The 11,773-nt window shown below is 39.3% G+C and overlaps 1 protein-coding gene across 3 annotated transcripts; it reads left to right on the top strand.

The window, feature by feature from the left end:
* The first annotated feature begins 341 nt into the window (after positions 1-341).
* On the top strand, positions 342-8,868 carry CLK4 (CDC like kinase 4). Of its 3 annotated transcripts, XM_005418712.3 has the most exons (13): positions 342-463; positions 1,078-1,235; positions 2,268-2,493; positions 3,665-3,755; positions 4,145-4,211; positions 5,415-5,531; positions 5,627-5,793; positions 5,896-5,990; positions 6,340-6,469; positions 6,771-6,853; positions 7,336-7,415; positions 8,343-8,430; positions 8,513-8,868. In XM_005418712.3, the coding sequence occupies exons 1-13, from the start codon at positions 410-412 to the stop codon at positions 8,648-8,650; spliced, it is 1,494 nt and encodes a 497-aa protein (XP_005418769.1). In that variant the 5' UTR covers positions 342-409; the 3' UTR covers positions 8,651-8,868. The 3 variants fall into 3 exon arrangements, with proteins under 3 accessions (XP_005418769.1, XP_030911133.1, XP_030911132.1); XM_031055272.1 differs by lacking the exon at positions 3,665-3,755 and having other exon boundaries at positions 403-463; XM_031055273.1 differs by lacking the exons at positions 2,268-2,493; positions 3,665-3,755 and having other exon boundaries at positions 383-463.
* The last annotated feature ends 2,905 nt before the right edge of the window (positions 8,869-11,773 follow it).

The raw sequence follows: 11,773 nt of genomic DNA, 5'->3' as shown, positions 1-11,773 counted from the left end.
TCTCACGGATCTTCTGAAAGTATCGAAAAGGCCTTTTTTTTTCAGAATAGGCCTGTCATTTGCATGTTCTAGGAGTTTCCAACTTAATGCCTTCTTTTTGTATAGAGGCATTGTTCTCTGTAAATTTACACGGATTTGCACAATTTACACATGATTTACAGTCATGATTTTTCTACTCTCTTGCTGTCATTGTCTCTAAACTACTGTTCTCGCTGTCACTGCTTACTGCAGAAACTTTTTATTATCTTATATGAATTCATTCTTTGGACTATACTGGAATAGATATAGAAGGTTATTCTTACTTTCAGAAAACTGCTGCAGATGAGTAAACAAATAACTGTTGGTTTTGTTACGTTCTTTAATTCTACAGCTGTGTTTTACTTTGCCTTTTTTTTTTTTCCAGTTGTGCATGTACCTGTTTGAACAAAGAATTCCTGCACCTAACATCCAGCAACAGAAGCTGGTGGGTTTTGTCTTTGGCAAATCAGCTGAAGTGTAGAACACCCAGAGTCCTGCATGCTAATAGGGTGCAAAAGTTGTGACTTGGCATCAGGTGCTCCCAAGTTGTGTTAATCCCTCAAAGTTCACAGTGGTTGGTGCTAAAAGTGACTGTTTCCTGGTGTTCTGTAAATAGCTTAGTGAGAGAAGTTTTTACACTGATTGTGCATTCTTGATTTTCATGTGATAACTTTACAATTCAGTAGGAAGACCTAAATCCAGGTTTTCTTGTTGGAGGATGTTTGGAGAGGAAGGTTTCTTCCAACAGGAGGCTCTTTAAGGATACTATTGTGCTTAGTCACTTGAGAGTTTATTTAAAACAGGCTTTAATGACATGTTTGAAGCTATTAAATGAGGATGAGTTGGCCTATTTAATCTTGATTTGTGTTTCATAACAGCGTTAGTGTTGGGATGAGGGAGCTGGGTTTGCTTGCCAAACCGAAATAATGGGGGGAGGGAGCTGAGGACAAATGGGCCTTTTTAGTTCTGTCATACTTGATCAAACTGCCATTGTTGACTTGTACCTACATGTGTGTTGGTTGATTTTTTAAAAATTATTATTATTATTGTATTTTGCAGTGGGAGATGAGGCATTCAAAGCAGTCTCATTGTCCTGAGTGGGACGACAGGAGGAGCTGGGATCAGAGGAAGCACAGCAGCAGCCGCAAGCGCAGAAAGAGGTCCCACAGCAGTGGCCAGGAGAGCAAGCACTATAAACCCAGTCGGGTTTCAGAAAGGTATAACACTCTGAACTGAGTAGTGCTAATGTTTCTTACCATGTCTAAATAAATGTGTTTTCAGGGTAAGAGTTTTTGAATGTCCAGAGTTGTCAGTTCCTTATGGTTTGGCTCACTTAAGCCTGATAGGTTGTTGTTAACACAGCACCTGAACCATTAAATAGAAATTGTTGGATAAAAGCGAGTAAGTGTTACTAGTTTGTCTCAGATGTGTCAGTTAAATATTGGTATTGAATACAATCAGTATTAAATTTCAAGTGAAAAGGATGCCTTTTAATTTAATGTGAACAAAAGGAGGAGAAGGTTTGTTTAATCATTTAATACAGTGGTAAGTATGAATTTCGCTTACTAATTTGCAAGTGATTTGTGTTTTCTCCCACACTGCTTTCACTGGAAAGATGTATTTTCTGTTTTGTCTTGGTTTTTTTTTTCCCTTGAAAAGATCCAATGGAATTATTTTAAAAGCTCATACCCATGCTTATTAAAGTGCTGGAAGGAGTAGGCGTACAGCAGTCAGGGAACTCTGTGCCTCAGCAGCTTTCTTAATGGTCTGTTTTCTGTGCAAAAGATGCTTGTTCCAGATCCTCTGAGGTTTTAATGTTGGTTGCAGAGCACTTAGAACGATGCTACTTCTCTCAGTCTCTAGGTTTTATTTAAACCTGGAGCTTTGAAAGCATAGAAGGATGATTTCTGTATCAAAGGTAGTTTGTCATGTGACTTTTAAGGTTGTAATGAAGTTGCTCAGTATATTTTAGGAAGTGTTTCTCCTTTTTAAGTCCCAGTTTCTTACTATGCAAACTGTGGTCAGATCGTACATTGTTCATGTGGATGGCTGCCATGTATTTGAGACTGACAATGTTGTTAAATTCCGAATAAAGTAACATCAAAAGCTCCACTATTTTTGGGGAGGGAGTCAATTAAAAAACATTTATGCTGTAAAGACAGATACTGTGTAACTCAGCTCAGGTCACTTATCTTGTTGGAACCTCAAGTTTTTGAAGTGGAGAACATTCACTTAAAATATATTTTCAGTCATTATTTGGACGATAGAGCCATAAATGAAAGAGACCATCATGACCGGAGATATGTTGAGGAATACAGAAATGACTTCTGTGAAGTGTATGACCACAGGCATTATCACAGAGACTATGAAAAGAGTCACCATCATCACTATAGCAAATCCTCTGGTCGGAGCAGGAAAAGTAGTCATAAAAGGAAGCATAAGAGACATCATTGCTCCAGTCACCAATCGCATTCGGTATGAGTAATTTTTAACTTTATTATTCATGAATTAGTGGTAATAGACTTCTTAAATGAGTGCTAGAGCTGCAATTCCTGATCCACGGTACTTTAAGAAATACATTATTAAAAAAGGATTTGTATTTATTTGAGTCTGTTTGTGGAGCATGTGAATATGTTGTTAGTTGAGATTCTTGGATCGTTGTTGGGTGGGGGGTGGGATCACCAGTAGTAGCTGTACACTGGGAATGTAGGTGGTTGGTAGTCAAAATCACTGGGGTTGATCTGAAAAATGTTATCTTGAAATTGAAGACAGGCAGCTGTCCTCTTTTAAAGTACAGTTGTCACTCAGCTTTACAGCATAGTGAACTCTGGTTTTTCAGGTAGATTGTGAGATGCTATCCATCTTATTGCTAAAAATAATTGAGATGACATGCCTTTTTAACACGAATTGCAAGTATGAATGTGCATGTCTGGTAAATGGATGTGAACAATTTTACGCCTAATTCCAGAAAGCTTTGATAAGCCCTGTGCCCAGCTAATGGCACCTAATGTCTTATGAGATGGGATAAGTTTGCTGCTTGCCTTCTTTGAAGGTGCTCTCTGAATTTCTCATGATTGTCATGATGCCCACTGATGCATCTACAGTTCCAGGTGTTTTATACCACTTTTCTGCAGTAGAACAGCAAGGTGTATTCGATTATATACTGCAAATTAAGGACTTCAGAGTAATTTTTCTCCCCTCTCTAAACGTGGGGGAAGTAAAATTATTTACATGAGTGGATGTTTTAAGAATAGAAACATTTCACCTGACTGAGAGCTTAGGTATGTACATAAATACTGGTTTCTGCTATTTGCTAGCCAAGAATTAGAAATAGCAGTGTTGCAGTCTTAATCTGTCTTCAATTAAGCCACTGTTTGAGAGACAAAATTGTGTTGTTTTTTTTTCTGTTGCTTGTATCACTTTAAGTATTTATCTGAAAATCTGTTCCTTGCCATGTTTTTCTTCTGTAACATAAACTGTGCCCTGTGAATTTCTGGGGACTGAATTTGAAATTGCTCCTGCCAACTGTTCGTGGCCTGGTGTGTAACTGAATGCCTGAATATCTCCCCGCTGAATGAATTGCGTATTCTGCCCTGAATTCACTCTGATATATTGATTGGCTGGACGATCTTGGTGCCGTTCCCAGAAGAGTCACCGAAGGAAAAGATCCAGGAGTGTAGAGGATGATGAGGAGGGTCACCTGATCTGTGAAAGTGGAGACGTTCTAAGAGCAAGATGTATAGAACATTTTTCAACACTTTTAAAAAACTTTTCAGAAAAAAATCTGTTTAGAATAGTATGTCAGAGGAGGGGGGCTAAAGAAATCTCATTGCTCTTTTTGTTCTGTTTTTTTTTTGTGCTTTTTTGTTTTTTTGCATATCTTCTTTTCTGTAGAATTTAAATACTGTGTTCAAAAAGTTCCAATTAGTAAATGAACTTGAGATTAGAACAAGAGATAGTTTTTTGGCTAACTGTTTTCATGACTCCTGTCCAATAAAATAATGCATTCTGATGCTGAAATTTAAAGTAATTATGCTTTTGTAATGGCACATTTTAAAATCTACATTAATATGTTCATTCTCCTTTAAGTAGTTGTATAATTCTAACTTATCTTTGTTCTTTTTAGATGAAATTGTTGCAACTTTAGGAGAAGGAGCTTTTGGAAAAGTAGTGGAGTGCATAGATCATGATATGTAAGTGTTGGGTTATCTTTATCTGTGGATCTCATGATAAAAGATACTTAGATCAGAAATTAAAGCTCGAGATGCTTTATTTAAGAGAAGGTTGCAGCCCAAATGCCCTTTTTAATGATTGAGAACTCTGTTTTGTTACATTTTTCTGTTTCTATTAAGTACTGCTGTAACTGGAGAATGTGAGAGCAGCTGAAGAGTGCAGAACTAGTTTGGGTTTTAAAGGTGGTACAGTGACATACTGAGAAAGTAATTTTGGTTATTAGTGGAAGCAGTTTCTGGAAAGCAGAACTTGGAATTTCTTGAGCTATCCTGGGTTTTCATAATCAGAATTATCCTTTAAAGTTTTTTGGCTCAACAGTAACCTAGTATTGATTCATGGTTCTGGCATGTCTGGTGAAGGAGGAGAAACTTAACTGCATTTCCATTAATTCTGTATGTTCCAACAATTGTTAGACTATTTTAACTGTATATTTTATATCAGCAGTTCTATGACATGGTTTTAGTACTTTTCCTCTACCTTTGGTTTCTTTGTTCTGTCATTTCATAAGCGAAGTCTGTTCTGGAGTTTGAGGTCATGTTGTGAGGTCTGAGAGTGTTCTGCAGTTTTTAGAATTGAAAGAGCTCTGCAGAGACAAAAGTTGTCTAAGAGCAAATGGGACAGAAGGAGCTGTGTCTGTGTTCCATTCAAGTAACAGCCTTACAGTCTGAATGCATGCAGGCATTCAGTGCAGGGCAGTTTTCACTGGTATAAACTGCTCATAATCCAAACTTCAGAAATTACTCAATTCCCCTGATTCCATAAGAACATGGAAAAGAGCCAGCACAAGTTGAGCAAGTTGCCGGAAAAAAAAAAACCATCAAATTTTTGTAGTATTTTTGTTCAAATGAAAACTTTGTTTTTTAATCATTCTGCTGGCAGATTCCTAATGTTTATTCTTCAGATGAGATGATAACACTGAGAAGTCATTAATAAAGCATGTACTATAGGTATTTGAGAAAGGAAAGATCAGGATTACTTTTTTTTTTATATAAAACCTGTTCTGGTTGAGTACAGCATGCTTAAATTAAATTCCCCTAATCCAACTCGTATTTCTCCATGACCTTTAATCTTCCTGTGTTTTTTTTATTAAAATCAAGCTGCTTTGGGGTTGTGGGTATTTAAGAATAATTGATTCAGTTTGCTATGTTTACTTTCTTTCCAAGGAGAGGAATGCATGTAGCAGTTAAAATAGTGAAAAATGTTGGTCGATACCGGGAAGCAGCCCGTTCAGAAATACAGGTGTTGGAACACTTGAACAACATGGATCCAAGCAGCAATTTGTAAGTATGAAATTTGAGTAGTCAGTATACAAAGGATTTGAGGAGGATGATTTATTCAATAGTTTTTCATTTGTTCTCTTTTTTTCTCTTTTAAGCCGCTGTGTCCAGATGCTGGAGTGGTTTGATCACCATGGCCATGTCTGTATTGTTTTTGAGCTACTGGGGCTCAGTACTTATGACTTCATTAAGGAAAACAGCTTTCTGCCATTTCATATTAATGACATTAGAAACATGGCCTATCAAATTTGCCAGTCTATCAACTGTAAGTAAATTTCAATACTCCTTTCAAATATATGGGTGTGTTTTGGTTTCTCCTTGAATTTAATGTGTAAATTATGGAATACTGTTCTCTTTTTTCTTGTAGTTCTACACCATAATAAACTAACTCACACAGATTTAAAGCCTGAAAACATCTTGTTTGTGGAGTCTGATTACATAGTGAAGTACAATGCCAAAATGGTAAGTTTGTTCTTTGTTTCTCCCAACTTGAGTTGCACTACTTCTGTCTTCATTGCAACTCCTCTTAAAAAAAAAAAAAGAGATAACAAGTAACTTAAGGTTAACAAAAGAGGAAAAGAACTCTTGTTACTCTGAATGGTCTTTACTCAGCTGTTTTGGGTATTGAGATTAAATCACTTTGTTACCCGCTCTTCTTTCTTGGAGCATTGAGCTGCGCAGGAATTAAAGTATTTGGAGGAAGTGTTTTGTTACACATTTTATGCTGGCTGGTACTTTGAAGATAATGTGATAATGCCTTTTGCCTAAGCATGCTTTTTAAAAGTATTAACAGCACTTTGGTTTCTTGCAGAAACGAGATGAGCGCACTTTAAAAAACACAGACATCAAAGTTGTTGATTTTGGAAGTGCAACTTTTGATGATGAGCATCACAGCACATTAGTGTCTACACGACATTATAGAGCTCCGGAGGTTATTTTAGGTCAGTGAAGACTTAAACCTTCTGAAAGTTCATTGCAGTTCATTCAGATGTCTTTACTTCATAAACTGAAGTAGTTGTTCATGGTTCTGGTAATCAGTCATCTCTCAGGTGGTGGGGGTAAAATTATTGAGAGTAAATGGTAAAAGGAAAACTCTAACACCAGAAACAAGCAGCAGGGTTTGAGGAGGGCATGGGGAATAAGTTGTGCATCAGTAAATGTGTGGAAACTGGGCATGTGCTTTGTGGGCTACACATTTTGAGAATATACTAAAAAGTAAAACAAACTTTGCCTTTTTTGCAGCACTGGGATGGTCTCAGCCGTGTGATGTGTGGAGTATTGGTTGTATTCTGATCGAGTATTACCTGGGATTTACAGTGTTTCAGGTGTGTATGTAAACTTAAATAGAACGTGTTTGTTCCAGACTACTGATTTTAATCTTTTAATGACATGCACTTAACTGTGTAAAAGGCAGAACCCCATGGGCTTTTAAGGATTATATAGATGAGATGGGAAGACCAGCATCCATACAGGAAAATGTTACATCTTGGATATTTCCTTCAGAGTATCTAAGATGATCTTTTCTGGCATTTTGAGTGAAGAAGGCTGTCATGTTACTGCTGGAATTAAGAGTAAAGAAAACACTTGTATAATACTTGGTTTATGAACTGTTATTCAAGGGTCATCCTCACCGTGGAAAGTGTTATATAATCTATGTTGCATAATCTGTTTTTAATAATTGAAAGTGGCAAAGTTTAAAGATACTGTGACAGTGCTCTGGCAGAAACTTGTTTGCAGTTTGATTGTTGTTACAAGTGGCTCAGAGGAGAAAAATGTGCTAAGTGCTTTCATTGCTTTTTCCACACAGACTCATGATAGTAAAGAACACCTGGCAATGATGGAAAGAATACTGGGGCCTCTGCCCACTCACATGATCAAGAAATCCAGGTATGTTCATTGTAGAAGGGGTAAGTTGCCTAATGTTTTCTCTTACAAGAGAAATTGCAAAGTTGCCATTGTAAGCTATGAGTTCTTGCAGATCAACAGAGATTCATAGGCAACCTTAATTATTTGATAGTAGTCCTCTTTTCTGATTTTAGTGTGAATTGTCAGCCTCTTGAGCTGTAATTTGAGTAAGGATGTTTCTAACTATTTAAAGCTAAGTTTGGTATGGTCACCACAACAGTATTAGACTTTTTTTTTTTTAAACTCTCAGAATTAAGAACATGTTGTCATCACAATAGTTATTGCAAGGAAGAAGAGGGTCCTTGCTTGCTCATACAGCTGTCATCCTCTTTTACTGCCCCTCCCTATGTCTCAGACATGTGCTTCAGTGGTCTTTCTCTCTTCCTCAAAGATAACTTCATGCAGCAGGAGTTTCTCACTTCCAGGGCAAGGAGAAGCAGCCAGCACAGGGCTCTCTCCTGTCCCCTCTATGTCCAAAATTTAGAGGTCCTGGGGTTTGATGGTCCATTTTCTTTCTTACATAAGCTGTCCTCTTTCCAGCTCATGTAGATAATTCTGTAACTCATGTTAGAGTAGAATTCCAATAATTCTGGGTTGGATAATGTATATTGTTTGTTATGGTTGTCCAGTTGATGATAGTGCATTTTGAAAAACAGGAAAAAGCTTGGAAAGGAGCAATTGCAATAGATTGAAGTAATTAAAAAAACAGCTACTGTGTTCTAATTATTGTGGCAGCAATAATAAAAATCCAGCAGATCTCTGTGAATAAATGCACAGTAAAAAAAATGTTAGCTTCCAGATGCAGAGATACATGCAGGAGCACTTAATGGTGTTTTAAAGCTTCTTAGAAAAGCATTTGCTTGCTGTGTGCACTGACACCAACTTGCTCTTATTTCCCTTGTCCTGCAGAAAACATTATTTTCACCATGACCAGTTGGACTGGGATGAGCACAGCTCTGCGGGCCGGTACGTCAGGAGACGCTGTAAGCCTCTGAAGGTAAGAGACAGCAATTTTATTGCTCTGCTAGACTGCAGTTCTGAAAGCTCTCTCTAAAATGCCTCCTGCTTTTTTCTTTCAGGAATTCATGCATTGCCAAGACACAGATCATCAAAGTCTGTTTGACCTTGTTCGCAGAATGCTGGAATATGACCCAGCCAAAAGAATTACTCTTGATGAAGCCTTGCAGCATCCTTTTTTTGATCCATTAAATAAATAAATTCAAAGATCTTCTATGCTTCTTCAAGGAGATTTCCTAGACTGTGTCAGTCAGTCAGCAGAGGTTGCATGAAACTTTTTTAAGCTTTAAATTATTTTGTACAGTTAAGTCTGTAAATAATTACATATGTTTTGTATAACTGTTATGTTTACCTTGTTGAGCAGTTGTAGTCTTATGAGTATCAAAGTGAAAAATAAAAGTAATTTTCATTTTTGAAAGCCTGCACCACTCTCCTTTTACAGATGATGCTAGTGGACCCTCTGACTGTGGGTGACGAGTCCGAGCTAGATGAAGGAGTTCTGGAAAGATTGCCTAAACCTTCTTTTTATTAGTCTTGAAGAAAAGATCCACCTAGTTATGCTGTATGTAACAGTTCAATGGCATGTTGAAACATGGTTAGAAACAGTGTATATCCTAAGTAGGTGGCTTTTGTGGGTCACTTTTTTCCCAGATTTTCTGTTACATGGTATGCCAGCTAATTAACTCTTGGAAACTTGTCTGATGCCTTCAGTTTCAAGTATTCATGGCTGATCTTTTTAGTTAAGATCTGTAAAGTAACATTTCCTATTTTCAATATTTTTCTAGTCATTAAAGATGAACATTTTCATAATAAGTTTTTAGAGTGTCCTGCTGCAGAGAAATACAGTGTGCCACAGAATTGTGGCACATTTAAGCTCTTGCAGTAGTGAGATCATTCTGAAATCTTCAATGTGTATTTCTGTGGAGCTTTTTTTTGTAGTTACTGGTAAATGAAGTGACCTTAGGAACTGAGAAGTGCTGGCATTGAGACTATGCAGGATGGAGGTGGTTGGGTTCTCAGTTTTGGTTCCTGAACTCTGGTACTGAGTTGAGAAGAAAATGGTGCAACTTTCCAAGACCCATTAATGTACTTTGATAGTTTTGGGATTTCCACATCTATAAGTTGCTGGTTTTTACTCCAACTCCCTTAATCTGTTTGACACTGTATAGGTGGCTTGCTGAGCAGTAGGAAGGGAGCCTTCCATGGAAAAGTTAATACTGATTGAAATAAATAGCCAAAACTTGCTTATTACAATCTTGACTTTACTGCACAAGCCTTTCTTCAAAGGAAGGAAACTAAATTGTTTTGGCTCCACAGGAGCCCGACTCCAGGTTTTGTGCTTGCTGGGTTAGCCCTAATACACAGTAGGATTTTCAACTGGTATCGAGGAGGCTTCATTTGCAAGAGGCTCCAGACGTGCATATCTCTGAGCTGGGGGTAGAATAGAGCTGGGCCAGACTTTGAAAGCTTATCTTCTGTTACTAGTGCCACCTCCTGGGCTTGATCACAGCTCATCACAGCCACCTCCTTTCCTTGGATGTTGGTGTTGATGACATTGTTTCTGCTTGGCATGACAGAAACTGTAACAGTGTGTGCCATGCAGGTCAGCTTGGTAGGGCTGAGCAGGACAAGAGTAAATTCCTTCTCTTCTTCCCACAGTACTTTCCATCCCACAGCCACAGAGGCAAAGCAAGAGGGAAAGATGGTGTGCTCTTGCTTACAGAATGCTTCTAGCTGTTGCTGTAGGTACTGAAATTCGTTGTGCTTGGTAAAGGAGATACAGCTTAGCTCTATCATAAAGCCATCTTTAAATTGACTTTTCTTCTTCCAGTAAATTTAAAAGCACTATCAGGATTAACGTGGCACCTGCAGCAAGGTGCCAAGGGCTTTTGTGGGCCCTGCAGCATCTGAACCAGGGTTGGTTTGCTGGCACACGAGCCCAAGGCCCCTGGCCTCCCCAGGGAAGCTGTGTGGGGCTCTGGGCAGCCCCCCAGGGCAGGGTCTGGTGCTGCAGGGGTGCCCTTGGTGCTTCTGTCTTTAGTGGGGGGTGGATTTTGATGTGCACACTCCACTATCCCCCATTGTCATCTTCATACTTGAAGTTGGCAATCTTTGCCTGTTTGGATCAAGCTATAGCTGTTAAATAATTAGAAGTGCATTCCCTCTATTTCTGCACTTCAGATTTCCAGCTATTGTACCTTCAAAATATGGCCTGTGACTGGGTCAGCCAGGCAGACCAGACTAACAGTGTGCATTTCCATAGTGCCCCAGTCACACTTTTTACTGAAGGTGGAGGACAAGAAAGAATAAAACTATCTTTTTAAGTGGACAGCCCAGGCTCCATCACTGAAGTGCAGAGGGTGAGATCTGGGGCTCTGGAACCTGAGGGAAGAGTTGAGCTCAGGGCTAAACTGCATGGGAAAGGCATTTGGATTCCTGGGGCAGGAACTCATCTGCTGCAGGAGTGATCAGTCCTGCCTGTTCCTTCAGTGTTTGGGTATCAGGGCTGCCTGGAGGGCTTGGCTCACACAGGACAAGATGCTTTGCACCCGAGCATCTCCCCAAAATGATGGCACTGTGTGTGTTCTACTGCTCTCATGGGGCTTGTAAGGAAAGTCTTGGCATGCTCATACAAAGGGGGGGGTGGGGGGGGAAGGAGGTAAAGAAAAAGGGTTTCACAGAAACATGGAGATTTTTTATCTTCAGAATAGGTAAGAAAGCAGAAACTGTCAGCACATGCTATGGATTTACCTGCTTTTACTGTTTTGGAAATAGCTACAAGAAGCCTGTGTCTATCCCTGTGTGTGTGTTTTATTAACAACCTAATTAGAATCTGACATTGGTGATGTTACTGACATTGTAGCATTTCCTAACTCTGTCCTAGGCTTCAATCATCTATTCTAGAATTAAGAATTACTCCTTGAAGGGCAAGTGCCTGTCTCCAGGGGGCAGAGGGTACACTGAAATTTGTATACCATGTGCTTAGAATCTAGACAAGCGTTAAGCTGCAGGAGGATGTTTTATATGTGAGTTGTGATGCTCGATGTAAGAGCAAGGAGGAGGGATGACAGACTATGAGGATGCTCTGAGCTTATGTATGAGCAGTTTTCTCTCGTTCAGAAGCTCACGAAAGGGAATGGAACACTCCACTGAGATAAGAGCAAGTTACAGTGCATGGTGGGGTTCCTCTCTAGAACAGATCGCGGTGCAGACGGGCTGTAGGGCAGGAGGTACAAAGCTCCCGGGCGGGTGGCACCTCTCGCAGGTCGCAAGCTCCAGGGGAGCCGGGGCCGGGCGCAGCCACCGCCCGCCCGCTCTCCCGG

This window comes from Geospiza fortis, unplaced genomic scaffold (genome assembly GCF_000277835.1).
Source record: "Geospiza fortis unplaced genomic scaffold, GeoFor_1.0 scaffold55, whole genome shotgun sequence".
In the NCBI taxonomy this organism is placed as follows: domain Eukaryota; kingdom Metazoa; phylum Chordata; class Aves; order Passeriformes; family Thraupidae; genus Geospiza; species Geospiza fortis.
This window is presented reverse-complemented; position numbering and strand designations above follow the sequence as displayed.

What these genes read in the sequence shown, in the direction of transcription:
- CLK4 (XM_005418712.3), top strand. Translation starts at nt 410, where the DNA reads ATGTACCTGTTTGAACAAAGAATTCCTGCACCTAACATCCAGCAACAG. An exon ending in CCAGTCACCAATCGCATTCG is followed by an intron (nt 2,494 to 3,664) that starts GTATGAGTAATT and finishes TGCCGTTCCCAG; the next exon opens with AAGAGTCACCGAAGGAAAAG. An exon ending in AGCTCCGGAGGTTATTTTAG is followed by an intron (nt 6,470 to 6,770) that starts GTCAGTGAAGAC and finishes CCTTTTTTGCAG; the next exon opens with CACTGGGATGGTCTCAGCCG.